At 43.3% G+C, this 16,485-nt stretch overlaps 1 protein-coding gene across 1 annotated transcript; it reads left to right on the top strand.

Moving 5' to 3' along the window:
- Positions 1-719: 719 nt before the first annotated feature.
- Positions 720-16,020, top strand: Znf622 (zinc finger protein 622). Its single transcript, XM_059276578.1, has 6 exons — positions 720-1,638; positions 3,557-3,805; positions 3,920-4,082; positions 6,969-7,081; positions 14,742-14,885; positions 15,762-16,020. The coding sequence occupies exons 1-6, from the start codon at positions 1,002-1,004 to the stop codon at positions 15,887-15,889; spliced, it is 1,434 nt and encodes a 477-aa protein (XP_059132561.1). The 5' UTR covers positions 720-1,001; the 3' UTR covers positions 15,890-16,020.
- The last annotated feature ends 465 nt before the right edge of the window (positions 16,021-16,485 follow it).

The following is a 16,485-nucleotide window of genomic DNA, read 5'->3' as shown; positions in this document are numbered from 1 at the left end:
GGTTCGAATTTTATTTAAAACCAAGAGAGCCACTTGATGATTTTGAGTCAAAAAAGAATCCGATCTAACCTGGAAGCTTCCACAACATTCTGATCTGGTTGAGCCAGGCATTGCAGATGAATCCATAATGCCTCTCAGATTCCTTTCTTCCTATGAAACATTGCCTCATACATATGAGGTTATATATATATATGCAAATCGAGCACATGAAACGGGGTAATACCGAACTGATATTAATTGTTGCTGTTATACACACGGGATCTCCAAAATTTAGTACCAGCGAAGGAGCGTAAAAACGGCTCACAAATTGTTTTAGCTTTTAGATGCTGAAATAGTATTTTCGATCATTAAAAGGAATTTCACATAGTTTTACTTTTTGCATGGCTACTTGGATTTCCATCTTCACACGTGGCTCGGATTATATTTCTGGCTTGGGTCTGGACCCCACGGTTTCTGGCCACGGGGGACAGCCGGCCAGAAGGCTCCGGAAGTCCCGAGCTGTCGCCACCTTTGAGCTCCCATTCCAGAAGTGCAGGAGACAGTCCTGCGGGAATCCACCTCCCGTGAGAGCCGCCGCAGGAGACTTCTCAAGAGACTTCCCAGAACCCAAAGCAGTCCCGGGCGCCCGCGCCCTCCTCCCTCTCCCACAGCTGTCACTTTACCCACGTCACAACACAGCCGCTACACGGCGCTGCTCACGACCCGGAGGCAGCGTCCGCCAGGGAACACCTCCGATTGACAGGGCGGACCCAGCATCACCGGGATAGCAACGACGTTCCATCGCCTTCCGGGGCGTGGCTAAGGAAAGAGCCGGGACTTCCGGCCCGGCTGTCAACAGTTTCCTGTGCCGGCGGGAGGTTCCGTCCGTGAGCTTGCGGAAGCCGGAAGCTCGTGAGGCTTTTCCCGGCGGTAGGCGAGGTGGAGTCTGCGGATCCCGGGGGAGACGCGAACGCTGGTCCCGTAGGTCCTCCGCCAGGCCGTCTCTTCCTCCAGGCCCCGCCATGGCGACGTACACCTGCATCACCTGCAGGGTGGCGTTTCGCGACGCGGAGATGCAGCGGGCGCACTACAAGACCGACTGGCACCGCTACAATCTGCGGCGCAAAGTGGCCGGCATGGCCCCGGTGACGGCCGAGGGCTTCCAGGAGCGGGTGCGGGCGCAGCGGGCGGTGGCGGAGGAGGAGAGCAAGGGCACGGCCACCTACTGCACCGTGTGCAGTAAGAAGTTCGCCACGTTCAACGCCTACGAGAACCACCTCAAGTCCCGGCGGCACGTGGAGCTGGAGAAGAAGGCGGTGCGGGCCGTGAGCCGGCAAGTGGAGATGCTCAACGAGAAGAACCTGGAGAAGGGGCTGGGCGTGGACAGCGTGGACAAGGACGCCGTGAACGCCGCCATCCAGCAGGCGATCAAGGCCCAGCCGTCCACGTCTCCCAAGAAGGCGCCCTCCGTGCCCACGGAGGAGTCCCGGAGGGCGGCGGGCGCCGGCGCGAGCCGACGGGGCCCCCAGGAGCGAGACCCGACGGAGAAGCCGCCCCGGCTCCAGTGGTTCGAGCAGCAGGCGAAGAAGTTAGCGAAGCAGCAGTGGGAGGAGAGTGAGGAGGACGGGGAGGACGACGAGGAGGAGGATGATGATGAAGGTAACGGCCCCGTCGGGGTTGGGGTGAGGCACCGGGTCCCTGGAAGCTTGCGGATGGAGATTGAGTGCTGCATCCGTTTTAGGGGTGTTGCCCTTCTAGGGGTTGAACTGACCCCCCGCGCATGTCAGGGAGGCACGCCCACCTAAGCCCTGCCGGTCCTTTCTACTTTGTTTTTAAGCTCTGTGACAGGGTCTCACTGTTTCCCAGGCTGGCCTTGACTTTCTTTTTTTCTATTTCTTTTTGTTTTGTTTTGTTTTGTTTTTTTTGAGACAAGGTTTTTCTGTGTAGTTTTGGTGCTTGTTCTTGACTTTCTAACCCCGAACCGCAGCCCTCGCGGGAGCTGGGATTACAGGCCTACCACATCCTACCTGTATTTAAGGTTGTTAATCTGATTTATTTCTTTTAAATATTTCGGAAGATGGGTTGTAGGCCTCCATTTTTATTTTATTTATTTATTTAATTAATTAATTTATTTTGTTTTTTTCGAGACAGGGTTTCTCTGTGTAGTTTTGGTGCCTGTCCTGGATCTCACCCTGTAGACCAGGCTGGCCTCGAACTCGCAGAGATCCACCTGCCTCTGCCTCCCGAGTGCTGGGATTAAAGGCGTGCACCACCACTGCCCGGCTCAAGTTGAGCTTTAAATTGTTTTTATTCATGTGAACTCTTCTTTCTGTGTTCTGAAGCAAATAGCATGTATTCGTTGTATAAAATGAAGGGTTTCATTAGGACATTTTGGAGTGATGAGACAAAGGGGTTTAAATGACTCACTAGTCTGCATCTCCACAGGAAATTTTTTTTCTCTCTGCTTCTCTGTGTGGATTCAGGGCCTAAAGCATTGACTGAAAAAAATAAGAGGATACAAGTACTTTATAATTGAGTTAAATATGCTCCTTTTCGATTGGCTAAGGAATGTTAACACCTGTGCACACACAGAAAGACATGCTGTTGGCACACTGCTGCAGGATTTGTAATTCTAGTGGCTTCTTAGGATTTTGGATTTAGCTTAGTTGATTAAAACCATTTAACCTAGTTGGTTCACACTGAGTGAGGGGCTCAGACTGCCTGCAGGCCTGAAATGTGGGGCTCCAGGCAGCAGCCAAGGCTCTTTATGAAGTGTTTATTCCTTTACCCCCACAGCATGTTAATACTGAAAGTGTTGAGTTCATGTTCACTCTGTTTATACTTCTATAACAAAATATCTCAAGTCTGGTCTTTTATAAACACCATGAACTTACTTTGCCACAGTCGTGGAGGCCGGGATGTCATGAATCTGGCCGCTGGTAGCTTGACTGTGTGGTGAGGGCCTGTTCCATGGACTGGGGATTTTTCTCAGACTTTGCTTACGTGATGGAAAAGGCAGAGAGGTCTAGGTTGTGTACTCATGGACGACGACGAGCAAAAGGAAAAAGAAAAAAAAAAAAGAGGAGGTTAGCAAGTTCACTCAAGTCCTTTTCTTGGGATATCAGTCCATTCATGAGGGCTCCTAGAGGTCCCACCTGTCACATTGGTTATTACGTTGAACTTGGAAGGACACTATGGCAGTTCATATAACACACCTGCACATACTGTAATATACATTAAAGTATTCCTGTGAAGTGGAAATGGTAGGCACCCAGAGCGGAATCCGTTTAACTCTGTGTCCAGTACTGGCCTAGGTACTGTGAGGCATAGGAACGAAGTTAGAGACTACTTCAAGGAGCTTAGCATGTGCTGGAAAAGAAAGATCAAAGTTTCTTATCATTTAAACTTGTCTGAGGGTAAATAAATAGCTAAAATTGAGGTCTTGAAAAAGAATCTGCCTTGGGGGTGGGGAGGGCAGGCAGGATTATAATGTGTTGTGAAGCATAGTGATGTCTTCGATTGTGTCTTTACTATATTTTTAAAAGTAAATTTGTTTTTCAAAACTTCTGACTAGAAGATTGGGAAGATATTGATTCTGATGATGGATTGGAATGTGAGAACCCTGGAGTGGAGGACCAGGATGCAGAAGCTGCAGAAGCTGGGGAGAGCCCCCTACAGGGCGCCATCCCAATAACAGACTGCTTATTTTGTTCCCATCACTCAAGCTCCCTCGTGAAGAATGTGGCTCATATGACCAAGATCCACAGCTTCTTTATTCCTGATATAGAATATCTTTCGGATCTGAAAGGACTGATTAAATATTTGGGTGAGTACCATAACTTTGCTTTTGATGAAGAAATGTTTTTCAATTTGTGAGAATGAGATTCAACCTCACTTCAGAAGATTGAGTTCATATTTTTCCCTTAAATTTTATGACCAGGAGAGAAAATCGGTGTTGGCAAGGTTTGCTTGTGGTGCAACGAGAAAGGGAAATCCTTCTACTCCACAGAAGCTGTGCAGGCACACATGAATGACAAAAGCCACTGTAAGCTCTTCACAGATGGTGACGCTGCTTTGGAATTTGCAGACTTCTATGACTTTAGGTGAGGCTGGAGTTTGTGAAGTGTTTTGAGGTCGTGTTTGTACTGAAGTGATAATGTACGATATCTGCCGTCCTTCTGAAGATGAGTTGGGCTCATCATGCAGTGAGCTGTGATATCAGACTCAGCTTTGCTCGAAATATTCTCAGCCCATATTACACATCTAGAGAAGGGAAGAGCCCAAAGTGAGGGGGACTGATTTGGTTTTGTTCTTTGTGGTTAAGTGGTCAGAGCTTTAATTTTATTAATTATCTTGTGAATAGACATACAAAAATTAGGTTTCACATTTTGGGTTCCTTGAGAGACTCTGAATCAAAGACTGTCTACTAAGGAAATTGAACTGCTTGATACTTGTGCCAGAGCCTGGCATTTGGTAGTGAGATTATTTCATAGATAGTTCAACTCTAACTGGAATCTTGAGCAGTTCATAATATGCAACAAGTGTGTTAGGTATTCATGAATAATTAGTGTCTTTTGTCAAAATTTCTGAGATGTAGCATAGTGTATGCACAGATATGTGTAAGTACCATGCCAAGCAGCCACAGCCCAAGTGATGAAGATAGTCAGAAAAATTTTAATCTTTTAGAATTTTTTTGCCCCTCTTCCTGAATTTCTAATTTGGACTTGAAGGTGGCTGTTGGGTGGCATAATTAGAAGGTTAGAGGTGTTAGCATTATAAGACAGATTGAGTTTCTGCTAGAGATAGAAAGCATCCTCCCTAAGCAATAGAAAATGTTTATCCCTCTAGTTTCCTACCAGACAATAGTGTGTTTGACCTTTAGACTGATTGTCTAATTGGGAGTAGGCTAAGCAAATACCGGAGGTAGATCAACTTGGTAACTGGCTTGAAAGATTGAAGTACAGATGTTCTGATTATCTGTATCTGCTTCTTGTATATTTAGGTTCCTACTCAGGCTCATAAATTTCACTGCCTCCTATAGGCTATGACTACCAATTTATATATCTAATGCAACCAACCTCCTCAGCTTCAAACGTATTACATTCTGCTATACAACCCAACCTACTCTACCTTACAGAAACGGTAATTCTGTCCTTCCCAGAGTGCAAGCCAATACGTTTTCAGTCATCCTTGGTGTTTTATTTTATGCTTGCATTAATTCTTTAATCAGATCCTGTTTTATCTACCTTGAAGTTATCTTCAGTATGTGTGACTGTTTTTCACTTCCTCGGTGTCCAGGTCTAGGTTACCATCCACTGTCACTGAATTTTGTTGCCTGTCTGATCTAACTTTTCATCCTCACCACCTCCTGTGTTATAGTCTCAAAGCTACCTTGAGGGATCCTTTTATAACATTAAGTCAGATTAAATACTGCTCAGAATATTCTAAGGGCTTTCCTTCTTCCTCAAAGTAACAGCCAGAATTTGGTGGCTTACAATGTCCTAGTGATCTGACTCTAGCTATGATTTGTTTTGTTTTGTTGTTTTTTTCCTCCTAGTAGATATCAAGTATGTGAATCTCAGAGTTTTTGCACTTAGCTTTAGCTCATAGTCCAATGACTTGCGTCCTCATTTCCTGAAGGACTCAAATTTCATCTTGCCATTGTGACTGCCCATGACTGTCTTTCATAAAAGAGCATGTTTGCTTAATCATTTTTCACTTATTATCCTCATATCCCTTACTACCATTTCACTCGATATGTATTATTACTTATTGTCTCTCTTCTTGATAAGATAGCTCCGTCTGTTACTGTTTGCCAGTGTGCTTCTCAGACTGTTGCTAGGAATTAAAGTTGATTACTGGTGCAAATGGTTCAAGGGTTTGCTGGCTGGACATGGCTCAGGAGGAAAGCACTTGGCTAGCTTATTTACAGTCCTTAGTTTGTTCTGTAGTACTAAGAACAACAACCATCTCAGTACAGAAGAGCATTTTCTTTGCCTGAATGGTGTTTTTTTGTGGACTTGATGTATTTTTTTTTTTTTTTTGGTTTTTCGAGACAGGGTTTCTCTGTGTAGCTTTGCGCCTTTCCTGGGACTCACTTGGTAGCCCAGGCTTGGCCTCAAACTCACAGAGATCCGCCTGGCTCTGCCTCCCGAGTGCTGGGATTAAAGGCGTGTGCCACCACCGCCCGGCTGATGTATTTTTTTAGCTTCAAAAATGATTAGTGGTATGAGCCTTTATGAAATGAACATTAAATAATTATTTGCTCTATAAAACAAGAGTCAATAATATGTTGTGGGTATTGGCAGACATTGCTGTGCTTTGCTTGTATGTGGGTGTAGAAAATTGAACTCAGGTCTGGTTGCATGGCAGGTACTTTCCCTACTGAGCCATCTCCCCATCACTGTATAGTTATTTTTCTCTATGTCAATTTAAATATGGAATTTTGGATATATTTAGAAACAGATTCTTCTAGAACTACACTGTCCAGTGTGGTAATTACTAGGTATATCCTTATGGCTACTTAAATGAAATAAAAGATATTAAAAATTCAGTGCTTAAATGAAATAACAGATACTAAGAATTCAGTGCTTTAGTCACATTGTCTGCATTTGAAGAAGTTCAGTACTTGAAAGCCTGTACATCTAAAGCTAGTATGTGAGACACATAGACATGTGTCTTTTCTGTCATCACGGAATTCTCTTGGGCTGCAGTCTTCTAGATGTGTTTCTATTGTGACTGATTGGGCTATAACTTCATGTCCAGCTCTGTGTTCATGTCTTCTGCATTTCGTAACCTTTCTAGAGAGAGGAAAAACATCCTCTTAGGTCATTTGGTCACATTTGTTGCAGAGAAATTCCAACAGTAGTTTTATCGCTCAGTCCTGTTAGTGGGCATTCCCTGGAAGCTGGTGGTGGTCTTGCCACATTTGTGAATGCAGTCTGTCTATTCAGTTAAGTCTATTTAATAGTGCTATTTTACTGTTACAGGAGTAGCTACCCAGATTACAAGGAGGGGCAGGACCCTAGTGAAATTGAGGCATTATTCTCCGAAAAGATCTTGGATTGTGATGATGAAACCATGGAGCTGATACTTCCTTCTGGTAAGTGTATTTGTCAAAAAGAGATAGCTTAATCAGTGTGTGGTGGAAGAAACATGTCTTCTTCAATTACCTGCTAAACTGAGGGAAAAGAACATGAACCTTAGTATTTTTATATGTTCTCTTTAAAACTGTAAATTTTAGCCGGGTGGTAGTGGCGCACGCCTTTAATCCCAGCACTCGGGAGGCAAAGGCAGGCGGAGTTCGAGGCCAGCCTGGTCTATAGAGTGAGTTCCAGGAAAGGCTCCAAAGCTACACAGAGAAACCCTGTCTGAAAAACAAAACAAAAAACAAACAAACCAAAAAAAAAAAAAACAAAACTCTGTAAACTTTAAAAGTAGCTACTTAGCTCTAAGTTGGCTGATTCATTAAAAAAGGGTTATTGTTTTTCCGTGTTTCTTTTCAGGTTTAGGATATTTTGACTAGGTATGTCCTTAGTGTTTTTAAGTGAAGACTGGTAGATCCCTCATCCTTCCTCTCCCTTCTGTGTTTATGTATGTATGCCTTTTTCCTTGTGTCTGGTCTGTCTGTGTAGACATGCATGTGTAGAGGTCAGAGGTCAGCGTTGGGCATTCCTAGCTGCTCTCCTCCTTACTATTTGGTAGTTTCTCACTGAACCTATAGCTCACCAATTTGGCTAGACAGGCCAGTCAGTTCTGGGGATCCACCCCTCCAGCTCGGGGGTTACAGATGTGTGCCAACATCAGCTTTTTACCTAGGTTTTGGGTCTGAATTCAGGTCCTAATGCTTGCATGACAAGCGTTTTACCAACTAAGCCATCTCCCTAGGCACTCTCTCATCTTTTCTTGATATTCCTCTCTTTGAACTGATTCCTCTGGTATCTGTGTCCGTGCATAGCTTAGGCTTCTGTTAGTTACTTTGTATGGCTATGACCAAAAATCTGACTTAAACAAAGGATTTATCTTGGTTCATGGATTCAGAAGATTCAGACCACCACGGTCATTTAGCCAAGTGCATTTTGGTAAAATATAATGGCTGTGGGACCATGTGGTAGAGGAAACTGTTTACCTCATGGCAAATAAGGAGGCAAAAGGAGTAGGGATAAAATAGCCTCCAGGGAGCTGTCTCCAGTGATCTGCTTCTATCAACTAGGTCCTACCACCTTAACTTTCCGGTTTCTTCACTTGGGGACCAACTTCAACATACTGGAAGTATCTTATATTCAAACTGTAGCGGGCTTCCAGAGTAGTTTGTCATGTTGATATTTGAGTTACAGTACCTGAGTTGCCTGTCTCCAGTAGTTGGAGAAGAGGCATGGAGGATGAATTCTGCCTTCTCCCTTGGAAAATAGGACTCATTGTAGGAATTTATCCCAGGAAAGAGAAGATGAAGAAGTCATGAATCTGAGAAGCACCCACTGTTATTTCCTGTATAGGAAGGAAGAATGTGCAGCTAATTGGTGAGAATGGAGGAAGCTACAGAGGGCATGGTATGAAGGGACAGAGAAGGGAATGCAGAGATGATAGTAAATATTAACAGATGCCTGATGTTTACTGCGTACACAGCACATTCAGGCTTTTTAGCCGGCCTGAGAATTAGATTCTCTTCCTTTCGTCTGGCATATGAAGCTGGCATGTTCAAACAACTTATTCAGGACCTTACAGCAAGCCTTTCTCCACTTCGTACACTGTGTAGGGAGTTTTGCAGTAACAGTACAGCAGTATGGCACCCTCCTTGCCAGTGAAGGTGTCTGATGAAGCATTACATTGTTGAAAGTCTTGCTTTCCTAATTTGCTGTGTCTAAAGCAGCAAAATACATCTAATATCACTGTGTAGTACAGAGAGCTCTCATTAATTCAGAATAATCTTTAATGCCTAGAGCAGAGAGAAAGCCTTGAGGATGAAATTCTTAGATGGTACAGAAGTTTTATTGTAATGTATTGTAGCCTATACAATTTATAGTGGTCGGGGCTCGTAGGAGCTCATGGACTCCGGACTGTCAGGGAGCCTGCATGGGACCAACCTAGGCCCTCAGCACGTGTGTGACAGTTGTGTATAGCTTGTGGGGCTCCAGCAGTGGGATGAGGGCTTGTCCTTGGTGCCTGAGCTGGCTTTTGGGAAACTGTTCCCCTGCTGTCCTGCCTCGCCCAGCCTTGATGCAGGGGGAGGAGCTTGGTCCTGCCTCAACTTGGTGTGCCATGCTTTGTTGATGCCCATGGGAGGACTGCCTATTTCTGACCAGAGAGTTGGAAGAGGAATGGAGGTGGGGGAGCAGAGTGGGGAGGAAACGGGAGGGGAAACCACAGTCGGGATGTAAGATAAATGAAAAAAAATTAATTAATAAAAAAAAATACACAGCAGTAAAAGGGTGAATATAATCACAAAAACATCTTTTAGCTTTTATAGAATGAGAAATTCTACCAGTCCTCTGTGTCCATGGTTTCTGTACCTGCAGAATTAGCCAATTGAGAATTGAAGGTGTTTGGAGAAATAATGTTGTCATGTCCTGGTTATTCTAGAAACAGTATAGTATAACTGTATTTATTAAATGCTAGAATTGAGAGTAGTCCACAATACTGCATATAGGAGAATGCGGGTATTTGAGAGTGAATTCTGAGACCAGTGTCCTTACAAGTACCAGGAGCGATGCAGATGCTTAGTTTTTCTCGTAAGATGAATACTATCCCAGTTCTGCTAACTCCAAGCTCTTACTCAGAGAATAAGGTAACAACAGATCTTAAGTAAGCTGAATAAGGTGATTCTGACAAAGTAGAGTCTGACATGTGGAACACTATAATGTTTACTTCATTTTGTATCTACTTTAGCACATGATATTACACAGACATTAGTAGCAGGCATATCCTATTTGAGAATCATGCTCTATTTGGGTAAAGTTTTCATCTGGACTTGACATTTTTGAAAATTGGTGAGGAATATTTAATTATGTGGGAAACACAGTGAAGCCCCAAATGGGTGTCCGTTTAGGAAACTACTTCTCCCATTCACATGATTGAGCAATTCCTAAATGTTGTTTGAATATTTTTCTTCTGAGGCATTTGTCTGTGTGGTCTTTTCTTCTGACCATCATCTATCTGGTTTCTCTACAACCACCAGCACCTTCTTTCTAGAACACGAGGAGTGTGTTTTCTTTACCCTCTGGTTCCTCACTGGGAGCCGCTGCCTTCAAGGTATGTGAGAGCGTCTTGTGGTCCTCCTTGCCACACACTCATCTCTGGGTGTGTGTCTGAGTGCTGCCTCTGGTACTCTACTCCACCATAAGACTCATCTTGGTTTCCCCCGGGGAGATTACCCCTGACCCTCTCCTGCTCCTAGAGTACTTGTGCGTCTGTCTGGTAGTTAGTTCCCTTTCCTCTGTCGCTGGAGTTTTCTCTCTGGGTCCTGCCAAGCCCCGGCAGTCCGACAGCCCACTTATAAAATAAACACACAGATGCTTATATTATTTACAAACTGTATGGCCGTGGCAGGCTTCTTGTTATCTGTTCTTATATCTTAAATTAACCCATTTCTATAAATCTATACCTTGCCACATGGCTCGTAGCTTACCAGCATCTTCACATGCTGCTTGTCCTGGCGGTGACTGGCATTGTCTCCCTCACTCAGCCTTCCACTTCCCAGAATTCTCTTCTCTGCTTGTCCCGCCTATACTTCCTGCCTGGCCACTGGCCAGTCAGCATTTTATTTATACAGAGTGATGTCCACAGCATTCCTCCTTTGTAATTGTTGTCTTGCCTGTCTCTCTACTCTCATTCCCTTTGAAAAACATGCATGTAGTTTAAGTGAATGCATATCCATTTTACCTATCTATGAGATACAATGTGGCATTTCAGTACGTGCATATAATATATAATATATAATGATTCTGCCAAGGTGACTAGCACATTTATCTTCTCATACATAGTTATTCTTTTTGTTGGGAACACTAAAATCCTCCCTGTTGGCACCTTTGAAATAATTGTCCTCCATCATTGTACCTACGTACAGTGCTATAAAACAGTAGATTGAAGTGATATCCCACTACTTGGGAGAACAGACTGCCCTTCCTCTTTCATTTTAGTACGGGGACTCGGACACATAAAAACGGCAAATATTTGTTGACTCAGGGTGGAAGTGACTTTCAAAGGGAAGGCAAGCTTGGTCCCTTGGGCCTCTAGTAGGAAAACAGTGATAGGAAAGGGAAGGAAAAAGTGAGCAGAGGAGGCTTGCAGGAACTTCGAGTCATACTTGATTTTTGCTTTACAGGTTTGTAAGAACTCAGAAAATAGAGATCTCTGAACAAGCATTATTATGTAAAAGTGTAGTGGCAGCATGTGGATCAGCTACTTATTTCGGGACAAATGACCTCAGAAATCTCTGGATGTGCTCCCTTGTGTGCCTGGATTAGCATGGGTGTTAGTGTAAAGCCAATTTGGGAAGGATCATATACCTAAGAGTTGCTTTCAACTGGCTTCCAAAGTGTCAGTTGTACCTGAAGTGTAGAGAGATACTCAGATTGTTACGGAGTAAAATCAGCAGCTAGATGGTTCCAAAGACAATGAAAAAAATACCCAGTAGAGGGCGCTCTGAGCATTTCTCCAGAAGATTGTGGCTTGGCTCAGTTCCCTTGCATTTCCTTCATTACTCTTCAGTTCATATGGAGGAAATTGGTGTGAAAGATACATTGATCTATTTGCCAACGGACCAGATGAAACTGGTGTTGTATCCATGAGAAATGCACAGTTAATTTTAGGAAATTAGAGTTGGAGATACTCCAGTATCTAATATCAGTGGCATTGGCTGTTCAGCAGGAATCGACAGTTTCATAAGCAGTTACATGATGAAAGCTAGATGGACACAGGTTTCATAAGCAGACATAACAGTTGTTATTGGGCAGTGGAGGTGTTCTAAAGCTAATCTGTTCTTCCACAGGCCATCAGGTCGAGTAGCGCTTAGCACTGTATGTGGTGTTAATGCCAAGTTCTCCCTGTAACTGACAGCAAGAGTGGCTCACTTCTCTTCTGCCAGCTCTCAGGAGCTGTGAGGTGTTTTTGCAAATGTTGCTTATGAACATGCATATTTATTTACGATATACTAATTACCATTTTAGTATTTACTCAGTTAGGAGTAAACGTCCTTGCAAATCTGGACCGCCTGACTTAGCATTGTAATTTTGGAATCCCAGTAAACAGTGCTGAGATGTTTCTGAGAGGACCTTCATTTAGCTATGAGTCTTTTCCCAGTAGATCATCTCACATGGCCATTCAGTGATGTTTTTCTGAGTTGAGGATGCACAGGTGCAAACCAAGGTCTTGCCATAAGAATGCCTAAGCATCAAGCAGCTGGTTTCAGAGAGATACCTTCTATCCATTCATCCTGGTGTCCACAGATACGAGATTAGATTTGAAGGATCTATTTTTTTGTCGTCACCTAATCTGATCACAAACATCACCTCTGGGTGGCAGGAAATAGTTTCCAAGTGTTATGCCAGGTACAGGGACTCAAAATAACTTGACACTTTTTCTTTCCATGTTAGTCCAGACATAGATCCTAACAGCAGATCTATAGTCTTCTAAAGCTTATGTAATAGACTCTTCATGCCTGTTTATTTGTCAGTGGTTTTCTTTATGTGAATTGAAACTACGCTAGGAGCTGTACACAGGATTTTACCCATCTATGTAAGTTTATTTCCAGTGGGAATGGCTATTTCATGCCTGTGTATATGTTAAATAGCCTGTGTTTCAGTTTGGAAAGGTATTTGATTGCTTATGTCCTAATTAATATTCTTCTAAAAAACATAGCTTTCTTTTATTAGTAAATCCACAGGTGATGTGGATGCCACTGGCCTAGGGACCAGTCTCTCATGGTAGTAAGGGTGATCACCTTTTGAAAATCATTCCTCTGATGGCACCTAGAGTTAGCCATCTCCGAAGCTTACCTTATTTCTTAGTTTCTCGGCTCTGATGCCATACGAGTTGGTTAGTTTCCCTATTAATGGTCAGAAAGCAATAGTTTAGGTTTTGTGTGCCATTCTGTCTCTAGTAGTTGTTCAGGTCTGCTTGTAGCACAAAGGCTGCTAGAGACATGGATGAATGTGATTGTGTTCCATGAAAACTTACAGACTGGTGAGATAGATGTGGACCTCAAGAAGGAATTTGTTAACTCTTGGTCATATCAGACATACCTCACTCTTAAACAAGAACTTCAAATTGTTCCTCTAGTAAATAACTTTTACTTTGGGATTTTATCAGTGTAATTATAGAAGTTCCAGACTTTACATGGCCAATACCTTTCTCCCTTAGTTTTCTAATTTGACATGTATGTTCTCTTTTCTTTGTTTTAAAATTTTGTTTATTATTATTGTGTGTGGTTGGGGACGTGTGTGTGTGTGTGTGTGTGTGTGTGTGTGTGTGTGTGTGTGCGCGCGCGCGCGTGCCATGGTACATGTGGGAAGGCCAGAGGACAACTCTTGGGGTTGGTTTTTCTATATCCACTTGAGTGTGGTTTCTGGGGATTGAACTCAGGCTGCTGGATCAGCACAACATGCACCTATATCTGCTGAACCATCTCACTGGCCCCCTTTCCTTTTTGCTGAATATATTTGTAGCATGAATCCTAATTGGTCTTAATAGTAAAAACCCAGAGCTAGATATCAGGGTAAATACTGAAAGATTAGTAAAGGAATCAGCCACTAGAGAGACTTCTTACCTCTACCGAATCCTCAGTCTGAAAGGGCCAAGCTCCTGTCTCCACCCTACCTTATCACTTCCTCTCTCTGCCCAGCCATATCACTTCCTGTTTCCTCCTCCCAAGAGGTGGGATTAAAGGTGTGTGCCACCACTGCCTGGCCTCTAGTGGATAGCGCCACACTCTGATCTCCAGGCAAGCTTTATTTGTTAAAGCACAAACAAAATATCACCCCATGTATTATTACACAGTTGATGGGAGGTCTGTGCAATGTGTGTGTGTGTGTGTGTGTGTGTGTGTGTGTGTGTGTGTGTGTGTGTGTGTGTAATAAACCATACATTGTAATGACATCAAAATACTTTGGAAATTAAAATTAAGAATTCATTTCTCAAAGCCTGATTGATTTATACTGTTTCACTTGATTTCTTTAAATAATCACAGGCTTTGAAGAGAATTTAGCTTAATCATTTTTTAGGTAATCAAGTTGTTTCCATCATTTAGGAAGGAGCATCTCAATTTGTCAATATGGCTGGATGACTTTGCTCTTGGTGGTGTGCCGTGAATTTTAATATGTTCAATAGCGTCTCTGCCCCTCAGCCACTAGATGCCAGTAGCACTCCAGCTGTACAGCTGTAACAGTAAAGATCTCTACAGCGGGGATCAGATGTCCCTTGGGGTAAAATTCACTCCTGTTGGAGGACCCCTGGAATAGAAAACTGAACCAGAGAGAAGATGGTTTCATTTTTGTCCAGCTCTGATGATGGCTTATAGACCTAATGTCAGGGCTATTCCCTGCTTGATCTTCTTTCTCTTAAGAAATTTTAGCCTCCATCTCTCTATTTTTTTAATGTTGGTCTATTTTCTCTAGTAGAGAAACACTGTCCTGATTACATCTGTTTTCCTACTAGGTTTTCTAAAGCTTTGATGCCCTTGAAGGTCTTATGGGAAGCCTTTGACTTATAGCTCTGACTTGAAAGAACTGTCCGATTCAGTATTTGAATGTTGCTCTTTTGAAAAACAGGTGCCAGAGTGGGTCATCGGTCCCTGATGAGATACTACAAACAACGATTTGGCATGCCAAGAGCTGTGACAGTTGCTAGAAACCAGAAGGCTGTGGGCAGGGTGCTCCAGCAATACCGAGCCCTGGGGTGGACAGGCAGCACAGGTACATGGATGCTTACTTACATCTGTGGATTTCATGGGCTTGGGGGACTTGTTATCACTTGTGTTGTACTGGGTCTTCTCCAAGGGAGGTTGACTTCTTAGCTCTGGGGCTTCCATTACCACATGATACTTAGGGCAATAAGTCCAAGACGTGTTCTTACATACTTAGTTTTCCTGGCTTGGTAACTTGTTATACATCGTGTTTTTACTTAGAAATCATTACAAGCTGAAATTACCTGGAGGTAACACAGAAATGAAATAGTATCTTAGTGGTTAATGCTTGAGTTGTGGAGTCACCTGTTATACACTTTTATATCGTGAACAGTGTTAAATTTCCGTTTCTATTTGTTCATTTATACAAAGGATACAATTAGTAGGACCCACGTTGGAGTTGAGAGACTTGACTGTCTTAATGCATGTGTGATATAGTGCACACACTACAGGTTTGTCATCGTCCCTCTTGGGCCGTTTTTCCCAATAGAAGTAGATTGAAATGAGTACAGCTGACAGCTGAAGTTATTAAGCTTTGAAACCACAGTGTGCTATTACTTAACTCTTATACTGTGCTGTACAAAATTGTCTTCTTGCTCCTCTGGGAAATAACTGTCCAAGTGGAGGTGGTGAAGAGAGGAAGTCAGGCTTTCTGGTGCCCTGCAAAGCAATACTGCAAACGCCACTGTTTACAAAGTTCTTACCCATAGTTCTGGGATGCTCGTAGACCTGAGGTCCATTGCTTAGAACCCCCACATTGGCGTCTGTCTTTATGAGAACCCCACTTAACCTAAGCCAACTTTGGGAGTTCTCTACAAAGATTTGACTTCCTCTGACAACACGTAAGAGACCCTAACCTCATCTTTTACCCTCCTTCCAACCACAGGAGCAGCTCTCATGCGTGAGCGGGACATGCAGTATGTCCAAAGGATGAAGTCCAAATGGATGCTGAAGACGGGAATGAAGAACAATGCCACTAAGCAGATGCACTTTAGGGCCCAAGTGCGATTCTGAGAGGCTGTGAGTGAGTGATGTATCTCTCACTGCACTTCCTTCATGTCCGAGGACCAGTGAAGCCAGATTGCAGAATGGGTCTTTTGCTGCTACGTCATTTGTTCTGATCTAATAAAGTCAGAATCATGTTAGTCTCAGATGTCATTTTTCAGCAGTGTTTAAAGCTTTTAAGTGGGGACGTGTTTGTTGGGCTCCAGGACCTACATTACTGCCTGACAGTTGCTTTATTGCCTCAGCTTTCAAATGCTTTCTGGCTGTCAGCATAATGTGGGAAACATAAGTGATTTGCCTGCTCCAAAATTAGTGTAAATTTCAGAATAACTCACCACATCATGTCACGGGGACCTGAGTCAGGGACTTTAAGGCTTACATGGGAGCAAAATTGAAGGTCACTCATAAATGTGTTTGGCTTAGGAAGTAGTCCATGTGTCTGGGCATGTAGATAAAATTCAGGAAAGGAGAGAATGTGTGAAGGACTTGTAGGTTTTTAATTTCTAAATAAGAACGAAGAGTGCCAGCTTTTATATAGTTTGTAGGATTGCCTCACAGTTAAATGTATGCAGCTTTAGTTTAGGCTGCTCAGGAGAAGGCTCTAA

The sequence above is a fragment of the Peromyscus eremicus genome, chromosome 11 (assembly GCF_949786415.1).
Source record: "Peromyscus eremicus chromosome 11, PerEre_H2_v1, whole genome shotgun sequence".
NCBI classification, from domain to species: Eukaryota; Metazoa; Chordata; class Mammalia; order Rodentia; family Cricetidae; genus Peromyscus; species Peromyscus eremicus.
This window is presented reverse-complemented; position numbering and strand designations above follow the sequence as displayed.

Excerpts from the sequence above, each read along its gene's own strand:
- Znf622 (XM_059276578.1), top strand. The coding sequence starts at position 1,002 with ATGGCGACGTACACCTGCATCACCTGCAGGGTGGCGTTTCGCGACGCG. Across the intron at positions 7,082-14,741 it reads GGAGCTGATACTTCCTTCTG|GTGCCAGAGTGGGTCATCGG; the intron begins GTAAGTGTATTT and ends TTTGAAAAACAG. Across the intron at positions 14,886-15,761 it reads GGGGTGGACAGGCAGCACAG|GAGCAGCTCTCATGCGTGAG; the intron begins GTACATGGATGC and ends TTCCAACCACAG.